Consider the following 26,344-nt stretch of genomic DNA (forward strand, 5'->3'; position numbering starts at 1 on the left):
GAATAGAATAGAATAGAATAGAATAGAATAGAATAGAATAGAATAGAATAGAACTGGTACGTATCGTGCAGCATTATAACTTAGTTGAATCACAAGAGGGGCTGTGGTTGAATGGTTCATTCAAATGAACTCCCTGTCTAGTATACAACTATAACATGAATCAGTAAAATATTCACAAAGATGTGCAAATGAGACAATATCTCGCATATCATCGGACAACCCTTCGGGGAATCACTACCTCGGGCATTATCAATGTGTATATACGTTTCCGTGACTTTTGATACTCGCTAATGGGGTTGTCAAATAAAACGACAGTTTGGAATGACTGAACAAGATTAACCTCTGTTATTACATTTCGTAAAGCCCACATACAAACATTAGCTTAAGCACGGTACGTAGACTTTTACGTGATTTTTTTTGGCATGAAATCGAATAAACATACTCGCGCAAATGTTTTTTTTTTTTGCACTACGTGGTGCAGTGAAGAAGAATTAGCGGACTCAGACTGGAAAATTGCAATTTCGTGCTGCTGTGATCACAGAATTTTGAAGCGCGACTGAAAAGCAATTTTTTCTCATGTATGTGCACCACGCACCTCATTGCGCACTTGCGTCAGTATGCCCTCTCCCTAATATGATGATATGCTGATAAGCTAGCGTTAATGGTATTGTTTGAAGTACGCGCACCGAGCGGGATGTTTTGTTTACGCGCATGTTTCAACATAGCAACAGCGGAACGTTACTGATACATATCTTGACTTCGTTTGAAATCTATTCCGCTACAATTATGTGGTAAAAGTACATTTCAAATTTCAACAGCAAAGTCAACAATAGCTACGTCTCTTTGGTGGCAGTTTTTTTAATATCCTGTTGGGGTGTGGAGCGTTTCAGAATTTCCATAAACATCAGGAAATAACACTGATACATTACTAATATACCATCAAGTTACAAAACTCAAAGTAATGCATGACAGGTCTCAATTTAAACCTCCCGTATCAACCATTCAGTAAATAAGAATACCGCGTAGCAGTGCATGCGTTTCAACTTATTTAATTCAATATAGCGAAATATCAAGTGTCACTGAAAATGAACAAGTTTAAGCATAAATTAAAAATGGTGCTCATCGGAACCTGGCGAGTAGTAAAAATTGTGATCGTCTAGCGCATGCGCAGTTTTATTTTTTCTATACTCCTACATAATACACACTTGAATTCCTACACATTACTACATGTTTTAAGAATAATACCACGTACTTTGGTAAATCTCCTTCTTATACGATTTGAATATATAATGATTGCCGAAAGCACTTTTCCGATCTTGTTAACATTGTAATGAAGCCGATGATGTCATCTTGTTAACATTGTAATGAAGCCGATGATGTCATCTTGTTAACATTGTAATGAAGCCGATGATGTCATCTTGTTAGCAGTGTATTCCCATTTAGGTAATATATTCACAGTTCAATAGTAATACGGGACTGAATGAGATAACGATGTCCCTAGATTGTAACATCGTCTCTCTCGGTTAGAATAAATTAATCACATGCTTTTTCAGTTATATCGGAAAACGCAGTTTAACAAACAGCCGCATTTGTTTAAAAAAACAACGAAATGCTTGGGTGGATATATGGGAAATTGGCGCATGTCCTGGCGTTACCAATCCTGAACTATCCGTCTGAAACGCCGCAATCAGTAATAAAGCGGCCATGTAAGACACGTAACCAGGGTTACGAACGACAGTTCCATCCACAACAAATGTCCATGCATTCAGTTTATTCATCCGCTAAATAACCCGAATGTTGATACACGTCACTGGAAACATTAAGTATTAAGTTACTGCGATGTGAAGTGAATACCAGTCTATTTAATGGTTTGTATGATGACGTCAATAATATTGGATTGTGGCACGGTACTACTATAGAATGAAATCTATACGAGCTTCACTAGTCAATACTTTCAATTTTATACCAACACATTTTTTTTAAAAACGCGATATAAATGACTTCGGTCGCCCCCCCAAAAGTTTATACATATATATCATATATTTATCTGCTCTATTCTATCTATGCCGAAGTTTTTTGTCCGATAAATAGATATACAATGTATAGATTCGAATACAGCAAATATATGGGTTATCTTCACACACACACTCGTGTTCTGTAGTTATGCTTAAAATGGTGATAAGGGTGCAAAACAATCGAACACACATATGACAACATTTACCGTGTTCCCACTATAAAAAAGTTAGGCCGCGGTAAATTGTGCCCGATAATTGAAAAGATAAGGATTCATACTATTGCTTTAACGCCGACGTTTTAGACTGGATAATACACACAATAAAGCTGACTCACAGATAGAGGTTGTTTGGTTGAATATACATTATATTCTTGTGTGTGTCTAGGGTCCAAGTCCGTTTTGTTTCTGTTCAAGTTGTTGTTCTTTTTCTTTCACCGTTTCTTTATCGTCCTAGAACTTGAATATATTTGCTCCTAGACTTTTGAAACCTCTCAGCCACATTGGGGACTATGGGATCTGGTTCACCTAACTTTCAGAATTGTGATTGGTCGACTGTATTGGCAGCCATCTTAGATTTGGGTAAATAGAAAGTAACCCTTTCGTCTGAGTCTTTAGGCATTCTGATGTTTTTTGTAGTAGCATTATTAACATATGGGTAAACTATTTCACGAAAAAAAAATCAGTTGTCAAGTGACTTTTTCGGCCATGTTTTTTTTACGGACAAATGGCAAAATCTTCTTCAGAACCACTGAAAACACTAATCTAAAATTTGTTTTTATCATCAATGTATGATGCTCGTTAAAGTCTGTGAAGCTCTTTGTGATTGAATGCATGGCTTAGCTGCCATCTTTGATTTATTCTAAACAGGAAGTACTAGTAGTTTTTTTTACTGATGCCACATTTATGCAATTATTTTGAAATTCGCCATGTTTCATCTCTATACCAAAAATGACACAAATTTGCAGAAATTGTTTGCCAAGAGTGCTCTAACCAATTCACCAGGATATTTCTCGTGTATATAGGCAACAATATTGGAGCATTTGTTTCTCAGGAGTGCTTCAACCGATGAACTGGATAATTGGTATGTTAAAAGTGTGGATCAAGCTGATGGCGAGAAAAAAAATGATCAGTCACAGGGTTTAACAGCCATCTTGGATTTCGGCAGCAATGACCACAGTTTGGTGGAATTGCGTTTCATGACACTTGTCACTCCCATAAGGGTTTAACTCTGTCGTTTAAAAATTTCTTTTACGCCTGCGTAACGTGTTAACATCTGTATTTCTATCACGTCGCCGCAAATGGTCCAAAAAAACGAATGTGTACACCCTAATAGTATCACGTAAGTGACGTGGATAAGATTCCAAACAAAACAAACATTAAAAATGAATGTGTGATATACCATATGGCAGCCGTACCAACAAAACACGTAGTGTAGCAGTGCAAGGGGATGATGAGATGAGAGCAATGTATACGGATTAATGTCAGTTTTATATTCCTTAACCGTTAGTGAAAACCACTAGTGATTTAATAATCAAATTGCAATGAACCTATGGAAATGTTCTAAACTTAGGATTGCTTTAGTTCCGGAACTATGAGGTAACATTGATGCCGGAAGCCATATTTTTTAAAGTAAGTGGCAGGTATGATAAGCTTCTAGTGAACTACTAAGCTACTATCACAAATAGGGTGGATTTTCGAAGTACGTAACGAGTCTCTTGGGAACATGCTTCATTTATTGGAACACATTTCTTCTGTTTTTTCCCCAACTTCATGCCTGGCGCAGCTGTCTTGTTTAGTTAACTGGCTGTTGTGTTTTCTTTCTGTCCCCGCTTCAACTCGTTGACAGTTCCCTAAGAATGATGGAACAGAATTGATGATGAGACAGCGTCATTTTCGTAATACTTTCGTTCTTAGGGGTTCATGCCATTGTGATACAAACAATAAAAAAAATACAGAAAAATGTGTTAATTTCAATAGTGACATTATTTCTTTGCATCTCAGAGTTTTCATCGACTTAAAGTCATTTAATTCAGTAAATATGTAGCGTGATAATATTTCACATTATGTCCGATGTGACCTTCTCTCTCATATTACATTTCGCATAATGCTAGCACACTTAACAGAGATCTCGGAAAAATATTTCTGAGCACATACATCACAACGATGCATAAATAAATAAATAAATAAATAAATAAATAAATAAATAAATAAATAAATAAATAAATAAATAAATAAATAAATAAATAAATAAATACACACACGCACAATTTGTTGTTCGGAAGAAGCAATCAGGGTAACCAACCAATCACCACTGTGGCAACAGTTTACATCAGAAACAATCCAAAACGCGTTATAACAAATTCTTCCATTTCATATTATGAAAGATTTAACATTCCTATTCATAATAACACTGACAACAGTATTGTTAGTTGAATGCCGAACACAGCTGACGCTACGATGGCATAATGCACTTTACCGGAATTTCTAGAAGTGAACACGTGACTATGCACTTATAACACTCGTTGCAACCATTTTGTCGGCGCACAAGTTGTTAAATGACACCAATCATGTATGAGAGACAAATTCGATTCTATCAAAGAATGTTCTTTCTATTTAAATTCAGTGCGGCATTTCGAGCTCATCATCTGCATCGCGTCACGACTTGTAATTTTCAAAAGGAAGCAATTTACCACAGTGATGCGTGTATGTTTCATTAAATGTAACTGCGACAGTTCATCTCCATCATTCTTACGACCTGTTAAGCGTAAAGATGGCGTAATGATCAAATCAGGCGTCTAGGCTATGAAGTGTAAATTCAGGGCTATAAAAATGTCCCCAGAAGTTGCAAATCCCGACTCTATTTCTTTCTTCTTTTTTTATCTATTTTGGTAATCTGTTGGCAGCCTGTTACAGCCTCGAAGCGTGATCTCTTCACACTGGTGACAGTCGGGGATTTGTTCAGTAGATGTTCACAATATGTGAGCCAAAGAGTATTCATGATCGATTTATCGGAATATTTGAGTATATGCGCTCGGGTGAACGCTAGGATGATTCAAAATACATTATTTAAATAGACGTGTATACTATTATATAATTAACACGATTTTTTGGTTGAATTGCACATATATAATATGGCGTACGAAGGTTGATCGCAGGTATTACGTGTTTACAGTGGAATTAATTAGCGCTGTTTCAACAAATTCTCCGCCATGGCGTCCTTGTCAGTGACAGCCTGGGCAAATATAGTTTCCGAGTAAGGCCTACTGCTACAATTTTGATTAGCATAACACGCATCGAGAGAACAGCTGTTTAGGGTCCTATAATAACGATGCAAAATCGCAATAATTTGGTTATATTGCTTGGGAATTAATCAATCTCGGAGAATAAATAAAAACAATGAAAAGGGCTAAATGTTATAATACCGCGGTTAGAAATGCAACTACTTAAGCTACCCGATTAGTGTCACGGCCTGTAAAATCCGCGTTAGAGAGTGCCTTGTGACGTTAACAGTGAACTAAGGCATGATATAAATATAGGATTTTGTGAAAGGGAAACGTGCATCTGCATTCCCGTGGTGGTCATAATCGCTAGCTTAATCACGTGACATCCACACCGCGGCGAATTCCCATTGATATCGTATACCAAATTAACTGCATCGATGAATTGGTTCGATATAAAACAGATTAGATGAATCTCAACACCAACTTTCTTTAATATAATGTTTTACATTGGTGTACATTCTGTAATATCCTGAAAAATGAGATAATTTTCAGATTACAAGTTATTAAAAACGTGTCATTTTTATATGCCGTTTAACGGGCTAGTTTTCTCAACTTGATAAAAACGTTTGCACATGTTGGATTTCATAAAAGTACAATCGCCAGATTAAATCGCCCTGGTTACCTGAAAAAAGGAGAGCAGGTTTATTGTCCTGGCACTATTTCATTCCTAAAAAATAAATTGTTGTCACTGGTAATTTATATAACTATAATGAAATTTGACATTAATTCGAATCTCATTAGCTAATGGGGATGGTTCAAAAATATGCTGATGATTATTCGCAACCCATATTCAAATAAAGTGCGTTCCTATTCGCATGGCACGTACGTACTTAAACTCTGAACCCCGCACGCTTGACAACTGAATTAGTATGTCATGTATTCACTTGCACTTGCTGTGACTGTGACGTCACCCTGCTTGTCGCTACGTTGTGGTCGGTACTATCTATCAATGTCAATATCATATGATGCGTGACGACAATTGTTTCACATCTTTAGTACATATGAACGATATTGTCACCTAACAACATATTCTGCATACAAACTCGGGTTTATTGATCGGAATCAGGTTATAATACCCGATGATCCATGCCCTTCAGCTCACTAGACGTTGGCTTAGATGGACGACCTCTAGCATAGCGTTTGACAGCGCTGCGTGGTATAGCTACGGTCGTATTTTGATTGGGGCATGCATATCCACAAAATAAACCCAACTCCATTGCAATTGTATGTTTGTTTTTGTGTCATCTGTGTATTGTCGATAAGTTGACAGGTACATATAGAAGCGCGAACAACTGATTTTACGTGAATGGTGTATTCCTTCTGACACGATGTCAAAGGCCCCATTTTTCCCGATAATCCCTATTCTCCGGTGGGATAAAATTCTTTAAAAAACACAGGGTAATCTTACCCAGAGAATTACGTTCATTGGGATAAACACGGCTGGGATATTAACTCTGTTATGCATTTACAAACAAATACTTCAATCTGTGTCGCACGATGCAGGGAATTAATTGCTTTTGTGACGGATTACTACGGTAGTTATGTACCGAAGGGATTTGCGTTCTTTTCAACTGCAATGCTGCGAGTGCCATGTGCCGTGATATTGTTCTAATTTTAACTTTCAATACACCCTTTGATTTTGTTATTTTGTTTTGTTATAAATTGACTGCCACATGTTATGATTCTCAGATCATGGTGGCCTTAGTTTAATTTTGAGGAGTGAATGCAGATTTTGCTTCTGTTGTTGCTGCTGCAGATGATGACAAGGTTAATTTAGATTTATTTGACCCGTGAAAAGAACACGTTGCAGAGTTTAAGAACAACCTTTTCATAATAGTTATACAATTACAGCCGGTCGTTTGGGATTTAATGTCTGCCTCTTTACCTCGCGCAGTTTTTGAGAGTATTTTGGAAGTGAAGGCATGATGGATATATGGTGCTTCCGCCGCACTTCTGTCAGATGTCAAGAGATGTCAATTAGCGATGACGTCGACTGGGGGTAATTTCCCAATTGACCATCGTTTACAATGAGTTGTTGATGGTGTGTGTGTGTGAAGATTTGATGCATCTGAACTACTGCTAAGTTGCGCTTTTATGCCAGCAAAATTATTTGCACTTACTCTCTCAATTGACTGACTGTGTGTACTGCCCACACACGCAGGAAAACTCATTAAAAGGCCACGTTCACCATATGACTATTTTGCAGGTGATCAGTCAGACTAGTTTACCGTAACTTACGAAGGGCGGTAGATTCGTGGGTGCGTTTAAGGTCTATTATCCTCCTCATATACCATGTAAAACTCGGACTAACAAGTGTCGAGATACAAATTGAAATGAACAATATTCATTGTAATACAAGTGAAATGCCGACATCGTTTTCTATGTATGTTGCTTGGGGAAAGAACATTTATTATGCCCTTTTCAACACACGTGATAGTTTCCAACGGTTCCATTTAAACTTAATTGGACGTCATGAGCTGTGAACACAATGCGCCTTTGTGCACGCTGAACATTCAGTTCATTTCTTAGTTCTAATAATTACATTTATATTAAGTGTCTTTTAACGTACGTATCAGCATGTATTATTTATTGTATGTGGCGCCCTTTGATTTCAGTAGGTTTGCGTTAGGATGCAAATAGTTATAATTGCTACAAAAAAAATCACTGGTAACGATGATTGATACAAGCGTTGTAAGATCGCTATACTCAAGCAATGTTTTGGATTTAAATCCACATTGTTTCATTATTCTCTTTCACCTTGCGCTTAATATCGCCACAATAGTCTTTGCTACTCCCACGTCTCGCGATTCTTGAGACTAAGAACGTGGTCTCAACGGTCCCGGGAATCAATGGTCTCGCTAATCCTGAGCGAAGGAACGAACAGCTCAGGTGTGTATTGATGTGGTCAAAAAATCACTGCTTTTGTTCAAGCAACATGTGGAGTCCGAATTTTCTATCGCGAATTTCAAAAAAACACCAGTGAACTGGGAGTCGAAACGAGCTAGGAAGGGGATCGGAATGTGTCTGTTTGAGATTTCCTTGTCTGTGATTGATTTATTTGTTTTCACCCATACTAGTAATTCAACATGATCGAAACACAAGTTGACATTTTCATGAAATGTAATCGATTTTTTTAACATACAGTAGTACTGACACCAAAACTGTTAGTATGTAACCATTCACTGATAATGACGTTTGAGTTCTATAGAAATTCAAACTGTTGCGGCTGTCTTCAATTAGCGCCCTCTATACCGCAAGACGCGAACCTTGCGGCCGATACGCGGCCGTTTAGAATTACTCTACGTGTAACATACAAGTCCTAAGAAAATCGCCTACATAAAGTAAATAAAAAGTAGCGTGGAATAATACTACGACACTTTGCAGTTGAATTGAGTACTTTTTCAGTGGTTTAAGTCGATGCGATGTCGGTACTGTTCCGCAAATTGTAATCATCCGCGCGCACCGACAGACAGGTGATTGGGTAAGTAGATTTTAACCGCCGCTTTGAATGGAAAAATGTTAAATGTTAAGTGGATATATCTGTACTATTTCTGACACTAAGCAATAGACATTTGTGTTGACTTACTTTCCTTAACTAATTTCCCACTGGACTTAGGCGAACAGTCACTTTGTAATGGGTTTATGTTTTTAATGGACGGTCGGCCTAAAACAATCAAGTAAATTACATTCACACTCAAACATTATTGGATGTATCGGCCTCCAGAGGGCGAAGAGCGCCCATTAATACAATTGCTTTTCATTGGCCGATTGGTCGAATGGTTGACTTTATCCAGTTACGTCGTTTATATCGCGATGTTCATGTGAAAGTATTAGCCGTGTTCGTTATGATTTTTTATTCAATTTTTTTCCTACGTGCTGTATTTTTTGTTATTTTACATCACGAAATATACTATTTCAGGTAGAAGCCAACTCATAATTTTTCCGAAATTTTGCCATAAATCGCATGACAAATTGAATGTTTATTGGTTTATTGTATACAATTATGCTGCTATGGTCTCATGATAACACGAAACAATAATATTCACCAAAACTAGAATTTTCTTGAAATAGGCTGATGACCCCAACAATCTTATATTGACAGGGAGTACAGGGAATTTTTTGCAAAATAAATAATTCTGGGTAGTGTTATTGTCGTGTTGTCGTCATGATTTCCATAGTTAATGCCACGCAACGTATATCGATGCAACAGATATTTATAAATTTCGCAATTCAAACTGAAACTATTTGGCGATGGAATAACATTAGAACACTTTCAAATAACGTCATTGCGCAATGCGCTCGTCGAAATTTATAAATATTTCAATTTTAGAAATGAAGGGAATGGGTTTGATGTGACGATAGTAATTCGAACGCTTGCTTCTAAGTACTAAGTACTAAGTACACATGTACTCAACCCGGTAAAGTCATCGAATCGCTGCATTCATGCTTCAAATATGACTTTATGTGTGTTGGTGACGGGACATCACGTGTATTCTGAGTGGCTGACTAAGACAACATGTCGACAAGTGACGGACGGGCATTCTGTGTGGCTCACTTAGAGAGTGTGTCGACAAGTGACGGGACGTGCATTCTGTGTGGCTCACTAAGAGAGTTTGTCGACAAGTGATGGGACGTGCATTCTGTGTGGCGACAAGTTCTGAGAGTGTTACCCTGTGTACTCAGGACCAACGTTTTGTTTGAGTCGAATGGTCTTAGCAATTTAAGTTATTGATTACTTTGCTGATTGGAAACGTCTTGCATACGTCTGGGCATGTTACTTTCTTCTATAATTCTAGCAGTGAGGTTAATTTTGTCTTTTATCAAGTCTCTCTTATTCAGAATTGGGTCATATTTTTTGTTGGCAGAACAATGCGTTTTGTTCTTTCTTGAGTACGAGAGAAACATATCATTCCCAGCGGTAACTACTGTCACGTCGACTTGCCTACTGCTCTCACCCCTGGGTGATTAATCTCTAATCCTATGTTATTTAAACAACTTTTTATTCATCGACATGTAAAGACACTGTATTCGATCGCCTACGGATATGTACATTTTATTTTACCCACCACTAACCATGCGTGTCAACGAAAGGATAAACGACGGACGGTTCTGGTAAAGATTGAAAACAAATTTAACTTTCACCTCGTTCATCGCTCATAGTGACGAGTTAACGACATCTACACATTTTCTTGTTGTGTTAATATTTAATATTATTAAATATTACAAATGTTTAGTGGTACTGTATTTACAACATTTGTTATTGATTTTTGATATGTATTATCACCGACTTTGACATGGTTTCATCCGCGGAGGTACAACAATTAACAAGTGTAATTACGTTCCAATAACGCTGTCGTTAAACAAAATAATTATCGCCCTCAGACGAAAAGACGGACATGCAGTGACAAAAACCCTCCAACAGCCATCGGAATTGTAATGTATTTAAGTGAGAAACGTGAGTACAAAACGTTGTTGCTCCTGTGAACACATTTGGTTCATTTCGAACCACTTGTTGTTTGGGAGGAGAGGTGTTGCAATGCGCATGCGCTAAAAAGCGCATTCCATTTTAACAAATTGCCCCAAAATAAAAAAAATAATTATGTACAGTCAAGTACTGAAGGTGGTTTTAAGGTCAAAACATATATCGGTGGTTTTCTCATTGGAATCGTTTAAAAGAAATAAAAATGACAATTTAGTGTTTCAAGATAACAACAGCGCGAATATAAAAATTAAAAAAACATCGCAAGTAACGTCTGATAAAACTGTTGGATTGTGCTTGAATCAGTTTAGATTGTATCACTTTTATATGACCTCATATACGCACTAAAACGAGTATCAGTTAGTCGTCGTCATGGCAACATGATTTCATCGATATACGCGTTTCACTGAATCTGTTAAACGGAAAAAATTGTTGTTTTTTTTCTCACACAAAGGGACAATAAACGAGACTGCGAACAGAATAGAGTGTGTGTTTATTTCAAAAGGGATCGATACAAATTTGACCGGTAATGTCTGTGTGTGCCGATACGTTACATCGCCGCCGGCCACAAGCATGATATCGACTCGGCTGAGCAATCCAGGCTATTTTCAATTGAACGCATCGAAAACTTCTTTAAGAAGAAGCATAACTCATTTTTATGATGCGCCTTCGCATAATACATCGACGACTCAGTCGAGACAATTTTCAGCAGAAATCTTACACACACAAGCAGAATAAATCGTCGCGGTGCCCGCTGATGTTCATGGGTGTGTTAGGAAGGGCGGGGATAGACGCGGTAACACCAGGCACTCCTGAATGACACACATTGTGAAAAAAGATATCGTATTTACACTACCAACAGCACGATGCCATTACATTAATGAATTGAGACGGCGAAAGGTCAAACAACCAAAAGTCGCCGATGCATTGCCCAAAGACATGTAAAAACTGGCCCCTTGGCAGTATCAAAATATTAGTTTCACAACCCCGTGGTCGTTGGGGTTACACCGACGGTATCTACCATCGAACCGAGGTGCATTGTGTACATAAATAAAAAAAATCAAATAAGGCTGTTCATCTCAGAATTAAAAGCCGTCGAATAGTGTAGTTTTCGTGAGAATACCGCTATGGTTTTGTTCTTACTTCTTTCTTTATGGGTCTCGGTGACACACTTTGAATCAGACCTGCACTTTCAAGTTTTGGGATTTCAGAGATTAAGAAAATCCCAAATAATGGCGGCTTAATCCCAAAGTTCCCTATGTTTGCCATTATAATATTGTATATGTACTGGGTTTTAACACAATTGGTAGGACGCCGATGATAATTACACTGGCGGGACGATTGCTATTTACTACACAACAATTACTTTGTTCTTGCGACCACAAGCTCAACATAACAGGCAAATTGAAATACAGCTGTCAACGAGAGACAATTGTATATAGATTCAATGGCCGCTAGATTACTGGGATTACTGCCGAGTGGAATTGTTTTCATAACAATTAAAGTTGTTTTGCTGGTTGCTACATTACGTTTTCTCTGTATATTTGTTAGTATCCTTGGTAACACCGCGTATTTAGTAGTCAACGTGATTTCGCGTCAGTGTAGATTTGTTCGACGAAACTGCTGTATTGTGGCTTGTCCGATCGTTAGACCAAGCGAATCGTCAGAGGGCGCAATGCACATCGCGGCCATTTCCCGATTATCTTATACTAGTAGCCAGCTGTTTATTTGTAAATTTAGAAAAAAACAAATCGACGAAAATATTACATCTTTTTTTGTTTTGTTTTTAGGCATGTTCAGCGAGTGCGGTCAGCGACAAAGAACTGTATCCAACATTTTCAAGAACGTACCCAACAGACGCTCTTTACGCCAGCTCCATATTATCAGTGTTGCAAGAATTCAACTGGGATTCCGTAACTATCGTGAACGGACTCGATGCTCCATGGACTAGTACCGCTAATCGACTACTTGAAATACTGCCGGCAAATAATATCACTATAGAGTCGCAGCGTACTTTTGAAGCAGATTACATACCGTTGTATTTCAAAGAAGAGGAGCCCCGCTTATTTGATCCAATTATCGAAGAGACTTACCAAACCACTCGAAGTAAGTATTACGCTTGTGTGTGTATATACCTTTCAATGCTAAATACCACCCAATTGTCCTGTGAAAGGATTCATGCCAATCCAATAAAAGTTAAACAGTTCACGATGATGGGGCGATATACTTTTATATGTTGCGTTCATTGTTTATCTAAGATGTTACACAAAACTAACGTGTCACCACGTTTATTGCAGTTTATATACTTCTATGTCATCAGTACGCCAGACTGGCATTCATGGGCGGGTTAGAAACGATGGGTCTGCTGACGAACGGCGAGTATATGGTTATAACAGTCGACACAGAGGAATATACCGTGAATCCAGATAAGCCTTATCTTTATCGAGATGGTGAGTATGTGGGGGGGGGGGGGCTACTGCTTAGTATCAGTTGGCGTACACGCCAGAGACTGTCGACACGTGTCAGTGTTACCAAAAACCAGAATTCGTCCAACATACGAGCTTGTTTGTATGGTTTAACAGTGGCGGGGGGGGGGTTTCTTGGAGGGGGGAGGCGTTGGAAAATTTATTCAATTTGTTTTTGTATAATATAAAAAAAAATCATTAACTTAGTCTGGCGATTCTGGAGTTTGGACCCCCCCATAAAAAAATCGTGTATCCGCCCCTGTTTAAAGTGTTCTAGTCGTTTCGTTTCATCCGCATCTACGACGATGTAGATTTCAGCCGCAGTTATGTGTATTTACAACTCGGGTGTTCCTTTCATTTTTGTCCATAGATATTTACGAAAACTACCCATCTCCTTTGAGAACCCGAAGTGCCCGATCTCTGTTGATACTGGCGCCCAGACCACCTGCAGATCCAGAAGGCTACGCCGATTTTGTTGAAAAGTGCAAAGAATATCGTCAAAATCCACCTTTTGGTTTCAACGCACCAAATGCTATGGTATGACAAATGAAGCGTTTTCAGTGTTGATGTAGTTTTACGAGTTCATACTCAATTGTTTTAATTATTAAATCGGTGATCACATATTTGTATTTCAGAATTTGTAACATTACAGTAACCCAACTCCTCTTGCTAGATTTCGAGAATGTCTGAATATTATGTAATGGTAGCAAACTTGCGACGCATATAACGTCTTTACTAAACATTCGAAACGGACGATTATGCACCCCGTCTGCTAGAACATATAATTTGATAAACGTTCATAGATCGTATCTCGATATTACCTCATTATACATCCATTCAGATTTTATATGATAACGGCACGTGCTTTAATTTGACAATGCTGAATAATGAGAAATGAAATATTCTCAGTTAATTGGCCAGTATAATTAATGCGCTTGAAGTGATCTCAAGAAGATTACGTTGACGGTAGATTTAGGATTAGGACCGTGACTGTGTTCTGTCATCGGGCATCGATGCTAAACGAGCGCGAATCTTATAATATAATAAACTGAAATACCACACACATACATTAGATTGGATTTTTACAAGAACAGTCTCTTTAATAATAACCCACTGAAACGCATCGCTCAATATTGCATTCCCACTAGGTTGCCCCAGAGTCGGCGTATCTTTACAGTGCAGTATGGGTGTACGCACGTGCTTTGCAACAGGTTCTCGATGAAGGCGGTTCTATAGTTGACGGGGAAGCTATTATTCAGAAAACGCTTGGAATGGTATACAGAAGTGAGTATTAAGTTGTGTTGTAATTACCCCCCCACCCCCACGAATGTAACCAACTTACACATTCATGTTTTGCACTTTTTGAGGAATATATGCTGCCCTTAGCGTTATTGAATGTTATTAAATATCAGGCCCAACAGGAATCATTTCAAAGATCGACCAGCATGGAGACGTCGGGGCTAATCTGACGCTACTCAGTTTACAAGAAGCGAATTACACACCGGGGTACGACTTCCGACCTGTGGCAGTTTTTAACCTAGATGACGAACACATCGGTGCCAACGATACAACTGACCAGCTGGTACGTAGCACGTCACGATTCGTAGTACGCAAAATCATATTTCGTATTACGCAAAATCACAATTCGTAGTACGCAAAATCACAATTCGTAGTACGCAAAATCATAATTCGTAGTACGCAAAATCACAATTCGTAGTACGCAAAATCACAATTCGTAGTACGCAAAATCACAATTCGTAGTACGCAAAATCATAATTCGTAGTACGCGATATCATAATTCGTAGTACGCAAAATCACAATTCGTAGTACGCAAAATCACAATTCGTAGTACGCGAAATCATAATTCGTAGTACCCAAAATCACAATTCGTAGTACGCAAAATCATAATTCGTAGTACGCAAAATCACAATTCGTAGTACGCAAAATCATAATTCGTAGTACGCAAAATCACAATTTGTAGTACGCAAAATCATAATTCGTAGTACTCAAAATCACAATTCGTAGTACGCAAAATCACAATTCGTAGTACGCAAAATCACAATTCGTAGTACGCAAAATCACAATTTGTAGTACGCAAAATCATAATTCGTAGTACGCAAAATCACAATTCGTAGTACGCGAAATCATAATTCGTAGTACCCAAAATCACAATTCGTAGTACGCAAAATCATAATTCGTAGTACGCAAAATCATAATTCGTAGTACGCAAAATCACAATTCGTATAACGCAAAATCACAATTCGTATAACGCAAAATCACAATTCGTATAACGCAAAATCGCAATTCGTATAACGCAAAATCACAATTCGTATAACGCAAAATCATAATTCGTTTAACGCAAAATCATAATTCGTAGTACGCAAAATCACAATTCGTATAACGCAAAATCATAATTCGTAGTACGCAAAATCACAATTTGATAGTATAACGTATACGTTGTGATTATAAAAAACTAATATGATTTATTCATCCGCAGTTGTATGTTAAATACGGGAACTACACAATACAATGGATTGCTGGTTTCCCACCGAGAGCTGTACCGATTTGTGGGTTCCGTGGGGAATTATGTCCCACAATACCAAACTACACACCAGAGATTGCAGGGGGCACGATTGGTGGTCTCTTCCTAATACTACTTATCGTGTTGGGTCTTGTGTACAGGTAAGCTGGTTTTAATTTTTTTATTTATTTATCATGCTGATAATTTGTTGATGTCTTGGAGTATATTTGAACATGTTAAAAATATGCATCTTGGTGAGAAAAAAAACAGTATCTTATAATGTATTGTCAAATAATGAAATTGCGTTGACAGTAAGCATAGCGGTGTTCGATGAGATACAGAAAATGGGTTTGGGTATCTGTCAATGTGCATCTGCGTTTTACATTATTTATCGATACTGTGATGTTTCCTTGCTAAAACAACGGGTTTACTTTACATTCGGTTATTTCATGTTGTTCCTCGCCAGATAAAATATTAAATAAATTATTTAAATATACAGTACGGATGATAACATGTTTGTTTTTAACTTTGTTGTTTGGGGATTTAAGAGAATAACGTGAATAACGATAAACTAAATACGTCATATGCAAAACTAAGTGTTTACGAATACGCATGCGCACAGATTGTTTTGGTATGTGCAGTAACAATCACTGCACATGCGTCATTAGTATTTGTTCATTTTCATCGAACGGATAGTGAATTGCAAAAGCAACTTATTTGATAGATCATGATCAGTAATAATCAAATGTCATCATCAATATTCCTTATCATACAACAATATTACAAATTACGATGCTTTCGTCAATATTTTAACAATACATATTCTCACAATAAGTTTTTCGTACAGCAAGTGGGACATAAAGTGGCGCAAAATTTAAAGATAGAAAAACAAAGGCACGAGTGAGTGCCAATTTCTACACTGAACAGAATTCCTATCTCTGTTTCTGTTTTTGATTGGCAAGTCATTAACTTTGAAGCAGATGTCCATTTCCTTTACTATATCGATATGTTTATCTCCAAAATTACTGTGAACCAAATAGAAATTCTTGTAATCTGTAACAAAAGGAGATTACTAGCATTTATTGGAAATTTCATCAACATGATCAACAACATCTCACCGATTGAGACACGCACAAAGAATGATTACGTCATATCACATTGTTGACCCACATGAACGGAGACACGAATGTAGATTACGAATCGTTACATGCCATGTGTATTTATTACAGGAATTGGAAGTACGAGCAGGCCTTAGCTAGTCTAATATGGAAGATAGACTACAGAGAAATTAAGATGAAGGACTCGATAAACGCGTCTCAATTTAACATTGGCAGTAGGGTAAGTGTGAATACTACATCTTCCTGATTAGCGCCATCGATAAATGTAAATAATGTTAAAAAAAAACTTCTCATGGCTGTGAAATCGTTTGCCGTTTAAAATTGATATATTAATTATTGTTTCTCGTTTAATACTGAATTGTATTTTTGACATAGATGAGCATGAGATCGATAGATTCTGGTGGATCTGGAGGCAGGATGCAAGCACAGATTTTTACATTGGTAGGGACTTACCGAGGCCAAGTGGTGGCCATACAGAAAATAAACAAAAAGAGCGTGGACCTAACACGAAATCTTCGAAAGGAATTCAAGGCTGTAAGTTTTGTAAACGTGATTGTTGTAGTTGGTTTCATAAACCGATTTCACACAAAAGAACTAAAAATAACGTTTCTGAGAGAACGCTGTTTAACACATGTGATCTTGGTGCACTGATTACAGTCTTACTGCTATGATTGTCTTAATACATTGACTCCAGTCTTACTGCTATGATTGTCTTAATACACTGACTCCAGTCTTACTGCTATGATTGTCTTAATACATTGACTCCAGTCTTACTGCTATGATTGTCTTAACACATTGACCCCAGTCTTACTGCTATGATGGTCTTAATACACTGACTCCAGTCTGACTGCTATGATTGTCTTAATACATTGACTCTAGTCTGACTGCTATGATTGTCTTAATACATTCACTCCAGTCTGACTTCTATGATTGTCTTAATACATTGACTCCAGTCTTATTGCTATGATTGTCTTAATACATTGACTCCAGTCTGACTTCTATGATTGTCTTAATACATTGACTCCAGTCTTATTGCTATGATTGTCTTAATACATTGACTCCATTCTTACTGTTATGATTGTCTTAATACATTGACTCCAGTCTGACTGTCATGATTGTCTTAATACATTGACTCTAGTCTGACTTCTATGATTGTCTTAATACATTGACTCCAGTCTGACTTCTATGATTGTCTTAATACATTGACTCCAGTCTTACTGCAGTGATTGTCTTAATACATTGACTCCATTCTTACTGTTATGATTGTCTTAATACACTGACTCCAGTCTGACTGATATGATTGTCTTAATACATTGACTCCAGTCTGACTGCTGTGATTGTCTTAATACATTGACTCCAGTCTGACTTCTATGATTGTCTTAATACATTGACTCCAGTCTGACTTCTATGATTGTCTTAATACATTGACTCCAGTCTTACTGCAATGATTGTTTTAATACATTGACTCCAGTCTGACTTCTATGATTGTCTTAATACATTGACTCCAGTCTTACTGCTATGATTGTCTCAATACACTGTCTCCAGTCTGACTGATATGATTTTCTTAATACATTGACTCCAGTCTGACTGTTATGATTGTCTTAATACATTGACTCCAGTCTGACTGTTATGATTGTCTTAATACACTGACTCCAGTCTTACTACTTTGATTGTCTTAGTACACTGACTCTAGTCTTACTGCTATGATTGTCTTAATACATTGACTCCAGTCTACTGCTATGATGGTCTTAATTCACTGACTCCAGTCTTACTGCTATGATTGTCTTAATACATTGACTCCAGTCTTACTGCTATGATGGTCTTAATTCACTGACTCCAGTCTTACTGCTATAATGGTCTTAATTCACTGACTCCAGTCATACTGTTATGATTGTCTTAATACATTGACTCCAGTCTGACTGTTATGATTGTCTTAATACATTGACTCTAGTCTGACTTCTATGATTGTCTTAATACATTGACTCCAGTCTGACTTCTATGATTGTCTTAATACATTGACTCCAGTCTTACTGCTGTGATTGTCTTAATACATTGACTCCAGTCTTACTGTTATGATTGTCTTAATACATTGACTCCAGTCTTACTGCTATGATTGTCTCAATACACTGTCTCCAGTCTGACTGATATGATTTTCTTAATACATTGACTCCAGTCTGACTGTTATGATTGTCTTAATACATTGACTCCAGTCTGACTTCTATGATTGTCTTAATACATTGACATCAGTCTTACTGTTATGATTGTCTTAATACACTGACTCCAGTCTTACTACTTTGATTGTCTTAGTACACTGACTCTAGTCTTACTGCTATGATTGTCTTAATACATTGACTCCAGTCTACTGCTATGATGGTCTTAATTCACTGACTCCAGTCTTACTGCTATGATTGTCTTAATACATTGACTCCAGTCTTACTGCTATGATGGTCTTAATTCACTGACTCCAGTCTTACTGCTATAATGGTCTTAATTCACTGACTCCAGTCTTACTGTTATGATTGTCTTAATACATTGACTCCAGTCTGACTGTTATGATTGTCTTAATACATTGACTCTAGTCTGACTTCTATGATTGTCTTAATACATTGACTCCAGTCTGACTTCTATGATTGTCTTAATACATTGACTCCAGTCTTACTGCTGTGATTGTCTTAATACATTGACTCCAGTCTTACTGTTATGATTGTCTTAATACACTGACTCCAGTCTGACTGCTATGATTGTCTTAATACATTGACTCCAGTCTGACTGCTGTGATTGTCTTAATACATTGACTCTAGTCTGACTTCTATGATTGTCTTAATACATTGACTCCAGTCTGACTTCTATTATTGTCTTAATACATTGACTCCAGTCTGACTTCTATGATTGTCTTAATACATTGACTCCAGTCTTACTGCTATGATTGTCTTAATACACTGTCTCCAGTCTGACTGCTATGATTTTCTTAATACATTGACTCCAGTCTGACTGTTATGATTGTCTCAATACATTGACTCCAGTCTGACTTCTATGATTGTCTTAATACATTGACTCCAGTCTTACTGTTATGATTGTCTTAATACACTGACTCCAGTCTTACTACTTTGATTGTCTTAGTACACTGACTCCAGTCGTACTGCTATGATTGTCTTAATACATTGACTCCAGTCTACTGCTATGATGGTCTTAATTCACTGACTCCAGTCTTACTGCTATGATTGTCTTAATACATTGACTCCAGTCTTACTGCTATGATGGTCTTAATTCACTGACTCCAGTCTTACTGCTATAATGGTCTTAATTCACTGACTCCAGTCATACTGTTATGATTGTCTTAATACATTGACTCCAGTCTGACTGTTATGATTGTCTTAATACATTGACTCTAGTCTGACTTCTATGATTGTCTTAATACATTGACTCCAGTCTGACTTCTATGATTGTCTTAATACATTGACTCCAGTCTTACTGCTGTGATTGTCTTAATACATTGACTCCAGTCTTACTGTTATGATTGTCTTAATACATTGACTCCAGTCTTACTGCTATGATTGTCTCAATACACTGTCTCCAGTCTGACTGATATGATTTTCTTAATACATTGACTCCAGTCTGACTGTTATGATTGTCTTAATACATTGACTCCAGTCTGACTTCTATGATTGTCTTAATACATTGACTTCAGTCTTACTGTTATGATTGTCTTAATACACTGACTCTAGTCTTACTGCTATGATTGTCTTAATACATTGACTCCAGTCTACTGCTATGATGGTCTTAATTCACTGACTCCAGTCTTACTGCTATGATTGTCTTAATACATTGACTCCAGTCTTACTGCTATGATGGTCTTAATTCACTGACTCCAGTCTTACTGCTATAATGGTCTTAATTCACTGACTCCAGTCTTACTGTTATGATTGTCTTAATACATTGACTCCAGTCTGACTGTTATGATTGTCTTAATACATTGACTCTAGTCTGACTTCTATGATTGTCTTAATACATTGACTCCAGTCTGACTTCTATGATTGTCTTAATACATTGACTCCAGTCTTACTGCTGTGATTGTCTTAATACATTGACTCCAGTCTTACTGCTATGATTGTCTTAATACACTGTCTCCAGTCTGACTGCTATGATTTTCTTAATACATTGACTCCAGTCTGACTGTTATGATTGTCTCAATACATTGACTCCAGTCTGACTTCTATGATTGTCTTAATACATTGACTCCAGTCTTACTGTTATGATTGTCTTAATACACTGACTCCAGTCTTACTACTTTGATTGTCTTAGTACACTGACTCCAGTCGTACTGCTATGATTGTCTTAATACATTGACTCCAGTCTACTGCTATGATGGTCTTAATTCACTGACTCCAGTCTTACTGCTATGATTGTCTTAATACATTGACTCCAGTCTTACTGCTATGATGGTCTTAATTCACTGACTCCAGTCTTACTGCTATAATGGTCTTAATTCACTGACTCCAGTCATACTGTTATGATTGTCTTAATACATTGACTCCAGTCTGACTGTTATGATTGTCTTAATACATTGACTCTAGTCTGACTTCTATGATTGTCTTAATACATTGACTCCAGTCTGACTTCTATGATTGTCTTAATACATTGACTCCAGTCTTACTGCTGTGATTGTCTTAATACATTGACTCCAGTCTTACTGTTATGATTGTCTTAATACATTGACTCCAGTCTTACTGCTATGATTGTCTCAATACACTGTCTCCAGTCTGACTGATATGATTTTCTTAATACATTGACTCCAGTCTGACTGTTATGATTGTCTTAATACATTGACTCCAGTCTGACTTCTATGATTGTCTTAATACATTGACTTCAGTCTTACTGTTATGATTGTCTTAATACACTGACTCCAGTCTTACTACTTTGATTGTCTTAGTACACTGACTCTAGTCTTACTGCTATGATTGTCTTAATACATTGACTCCAGTCTACTGCTATGATGGTCTTAATTCACTGACTCCAGTCTTACTGCTATGATTGTCTTAATACATTGACTCCAGTCTTACTGCTATGATGGTCTTAATTCACTGACTCCAGTCTTACTGCTATAATGGTCTTAATTCACTGACTCCAGTCTTACTGTTATGATTGTCTTAATACATTGACTCCAGTCTGACTGTTATGATTGTCTTAATACATTGACTCCAGTCTGACTTCTATGATTGTCTTAATACATTGACTCCAGTCTTACTGCTGTGATTGTCTTAATACATTGACTCCAGTCTTACTGTTATGATTGTCTTAATACACTGACTCCAGTCTGACTGCTATGATTGTCTTAATACATTGACTCCAGTCTGACTGCTGTGATTGTCTTAATACATTGACTCTAGTCTGACTTCTATGATTGTCTTAATACATTGACTCCAGTCTGACTTCTATTATTGTCTTAATACATTGACTCCAGTCTGACTTCTATGATTGTCTTAATACATTGACTCCAGTCTGACTGCTATGATTGTCTTGGTACATTGACTCCAGTCTCACTGCTACGATTGTTCTAATACACTGACTCCAGTCTGACTGCTGTGATTGTCCTAATACACTGTCTCCAGTCTGAATATTTTTAACGATTTCTTTTTGTAGCTTCGGGATTTGAAGCACGACAACATCAATCCATTCGTTGGCGCATGCGTTGACCCTCCTAATATCGCTATTGTGTCAGAGTACTGTAGCAGGGGCAGTCTGCAGGTAAGGCAAACAGTTCACCAAAGAACAGAAAACATTTAATCAACTGTATTTTGTGCTGAAAACGAAATTAGACTTTGACATAGAGGTTCTTAGATAGTTCCGAGACTAATTTGCATATTTATGGCTAAAACACCTATTGTCATGTGACCGAGGAATCGAAATATTAATAATAAATATGCTTTTTTAACTTTTGGAGCGGGGGTAATACTTCGCTGCAATATGTATCCGTTCAGACTTGTATTTCTTTTCTTTGGCATGAAGACAATACTTATTGACAACATATATTGTCCCCAGTTGAGAAGAAATATTATATTTTCTAATGTTTTTTTATTAATACAACTGGCATATCGGGTGCTTTTCAGGATATTTTGGAGAATGACGAAATCAATCTTGACAATATGTTTAGGGCTGCGCTGGTCGGAGACATTTTGAAGGTGAGTAAGTGTACGCATGCGCATAACTTATAGGCGCTTTTGTTGTTATTTAATTAAATATTTCGGAGCTACGTCTCCTTCTAGATATTAAGCATATTTACATATTACGCGACTTTGTGAGTTTCCGAAATACCAGCTCCTGTGATCACAGTGAATAAATGGTAGCCAGGAAATACCAACATATATCGCAGGAATGCTGTCTAACTTATGTAAATGTATAATTCAAACAGGGTATGATCTACATACATAACAGCAGCTTCAAATCGCATGGAAACCTGAAGTCATCGAACTGTGTAGTTGACAGCAGATGGGTGCTGAAGATTACCGGGTTTGGTCTGACCAATTTGAAAGAAGGGGCGAAAAAGGATATAAATGAAATAGGCGAACACGCCTTCTACCAAAGTAAGCAGAATTATTGTTCGTGTCCATGATATACCTATATATTACTTTTTCTTCGCTTCAATGCAAGCACAATTCAAAGGTTATTAGTCCCCGTTCGGACGAAGTCCGAAAACGGGGACTTATAATTCGGTCTCCGTCCGTGCGTCTGTGCGTCCGTGCGGAGTCATATCTCAGAATCCCTTGGACCGATTCCGTTCATTCTTTGCATGTGCCTAGTACTTTATCTGGGACATATGCACATGCAGTGGTTTAGCGATTCGATTCAAAATGGCCGATTGGCAGCCATCTTGTTTTTTGAAAATGTTGTATTTTGGACATGCTTTGTCAGTTGTCATTCAAACTTGGTACATAGATTATACATGTTAGGTTACATGTCCATGACAATTTATTTCGCAATTGGATCAAAGATGGTCGACTGGCAGGCATCTTGTTTTGTTTTTTTATGCGGTATCTTGGAAGTGCTCTCAGTTTTCATTCAAATTTGGCACATACATGTACTTTATACATGTTAGGATGCATGTCCATGACAATTTGTTTCAAAATCTGGTCAAGGATGGCCGATTGACAGCAATCTGACTTTTTGGCCTTACTACTATATTTCCACAATTTATGTACCATTTTCATTCGTATTTGGCACATACATCATACATATCAGTGTGTTTCATAATCAGATCAAAGATGGCCAAATAACGGCTGTTTTTATTTTAGGCCATAATATTACTACACGGAACACGTGTTTTGATGTAAATAAACAATCTGTTGTATACGCCACTTGGAACTCAAGTTTCAAGGACACGCTCGCAACAACCCCCCCCCCCCCGCTTTAATATGACAAGCACAAAGACAACTTTCAAAAATTTAACGGGGACTGTGTCATTTTCAATGACTTGTTAATTATTATTTTGTGTGTGTGTGTGTTCCAGATATGTTATGGACCGCACCCGAGCTTTTGAGAATGTCCAACCCACCGCTGGCTGGAACCCAAAAGGGAGATATATACTCGTTCGGTATTATTTTGTATGAAATAGCTCTGAGGAATGGACCGTATGGACAATCTATTTACACACCGTACGGTTAGTAGTATTCGTGTTTTTTCTAATATTATAATCCATGCTATGGTCGTCGCGCCACGTTCTGTTCGATATGAGACACGTAGCGACGTATGAACGCGTGTAAAATATAATGTTTGTTTACATAAAAATCGAACACGCGCTGCGCGACGACCACCGCCCTTTAAACTGAATCAAGGAACCGAATACATATATATAAATACAACATTTTTTTTTACAAACACATTATCTTCTATTTTTCTATCCTACAGAAATTGTTGAAAGACTGAAAAATCCGCCCGACCACGTGGCGCCACGTTCTGTTCGATATGAGACACGTAGCGACGTATGAACGCGTGTAAAATATATTGTTTGTTTACATAAAAATCGAACACGCGCTGCGCGACGACCACCGCCCTTTAAACTGAATCAAGGAACCGAATACATATATATAAATACAACATTTTTTTTACAAACACATTATCTTCTATTTTTCTATCCTACAGAAATTGTTGAAAGACTGAAAAATCCGCCCGACCCATTAAGACCAATCCGTCCACTCGTATCCTCCCTGCATGAGGTGGACACACCGGAATACTACACAGCTGCACTGCAGACTTGCTGGAATGAATCCCCGGAGGCGCGGCCTGATTTCAAAGAAGTGCGAGTTAAGCTGAAGGAGATGCAGAAGGGAATGTGAGTTAAACACTGTATTGTGTATAAAAATGGATTTTTTTTCTTGAACTTTGATCGTATAAAGAATGGCATTATTTTTTTTTAGATGGAATACACTTTGGTATATACACGTCTTTAATTCAAAGCGTGTTTACAGTTCCGTCTTTGAATTCATCAAAGCAACGCCATTTTTGTGTATGACCAAGGCAGCATATTAATTTACGATAAACTATATTTTTCAAAGTACATATCCGTTTGACATAATATAATATTAAAACAATATACTTTCATTTGCATCTGTAAACTTTTATTCCTGTTTTGAGCATTCATTGAATGAAACAAGACAAAAATGAAAATGTATGAACAACTTTTTTTTTGCCATTTTAGGAAATCCAACATATTTGATAATATGATAAAAATAATGGAAAAGTATGCGAACAACTTGGAATCTATTGTCGAAGAAAGAACAGGACTTCTGATAGAAGAGAAAAAGAAGACCGACCAGTTACTTAATAGCATGCTCCCCAAGTAAGTACGGGGTGGTATATTATATTTACTTTTCTCGGACAAACCGTTAATTGAAGTAGTGTATGTTATTAGTATTTAAGTGATGTATAACATGTCTTTTTAGCTAGCTTTTTATTTTAGCTAATCTGTAACTTCGCTAATTCAAAATGTCTTTAATTTAAAACAAAGTGTGTTCTCACAATGAGATTGTTGGCACTTTAGTAAAATTCAGATTCTGATAACTCACGCATTGAGTACAATTCCGAGTCGCTAAAATGACATGTCAGTAGCTATTTCAACATGTTTTGACGTTGATTTGATTCATTGAGGATTCTCTGAACTCAATCGTGGTTAAATCCCCTATGACTAATACACTGTATGCATCCTACTGTCCAGGTCTGTTGCGAACACGTTGAAGAGAGGTGCAAAGGTGGACGCCGAAGCGTTCGAAGGCGTAACTATATATTTCAGTGACATCGTAGGATTCACTAAGCTGTCTTCCGAGAGTACCCCGTGGCAGGTAAGTTATTATACCAACTATGTCAGATGCGTTGTGAATAATAAGTATGTCGTTTACCAATGTGCACGGTGAAGTGAATTTTCGCCAGAAATCTTTCAAATGGATAATTAGTATAGGACCTTTCTGTCAAAATA

General features: G+C 37.4%; 1 protein-coding gene across 1 annotated transcript in view; it reads left to right on the top strand.

Moving 5' to 3' along the window:
* Nucleotides 1–26,344, top strand: part of LOC100313627 (guanylate cyclase) — a 64,043-nt gene that overhangs the window by 31,784 nt on the left and 5,915 nt on the right. The window contains exons 2-16 of the mRNA XM_006811702.3: nucleotides 12,565–12,880; nucleotides 13,072–13,224; nucleotides 13,610–13,776; nucleotides 14,388–14,523; nucleotides 14,652–14,821; nucleotides 15,737–15,921; nucleotides 16,990–17,098; nucleotides 17,254–17,412; nucleotides 22,519–22,623; nucleotides 22,986–23,057; nucleotides 23,288–23,459; nucleotides 24,383–24,532; nucleotides 25,015–25,204; nucleotides 25,571–25,711; nucleotides 26,087–26,210. Of these exons, the coding sequence (XP_006811765.3) occupies nucleotides 12,565–12,880; nucleotides 13,072–13,224; nucleotides 13,610–13,776; nucleotides 14,388–14,523; nucleotides 14,652–14,821; nucleotides 15,737–15,921; nucleotides 16,990–17,098; nucleotides 17,254–17,412; nucleotides 22,519–22,623; nucleotides 22,986–23,057; nucleotides 23,288–23,459; nucleotides 24,383–24,532; nucleotides 25,015–25,204; nucleotides 25,571–25,711; nucleotides 26,087–26,210 (2,349 nt within the window). The remainder of the gene's footprint in view (nucleotides 1–12,564; nucleotides 12,881–13,071; nucleotides 13,225–13,609; nucleotides 13,777–14,387; nucleotides 14,524–14,651; nucleotides 14,822–15,736; nucleotides 15,922–16,989; nucleotides 17,099–17,253; nucleotides 17,413–22,518; nucleotides 22,624–22,985; nucleotides 23,058–23,287; nucleotides 23,460–24,382; nucleotides 24,533–25,014; nucleotides 25,205–25,570; nucleotides 25,712–26,086; nucleotides 26,211–26,344) is intronic.

Source organism: Saccoglossus kowalevskii, chromosome 8 (genome assembly GCF_978046115.1).
Source record: "Saccoglossus kowalevskii chromosome 8, keSacKowa6.1, whole genome shotgun sequence".
In the NCBI taxonomy this organism is placed as follows: Eukaryota; Metazoa; Hemichordata; class Enteropneusta; family Harrimaniidae; genus Saccoglossus; species Saccoglossus kowalevskii.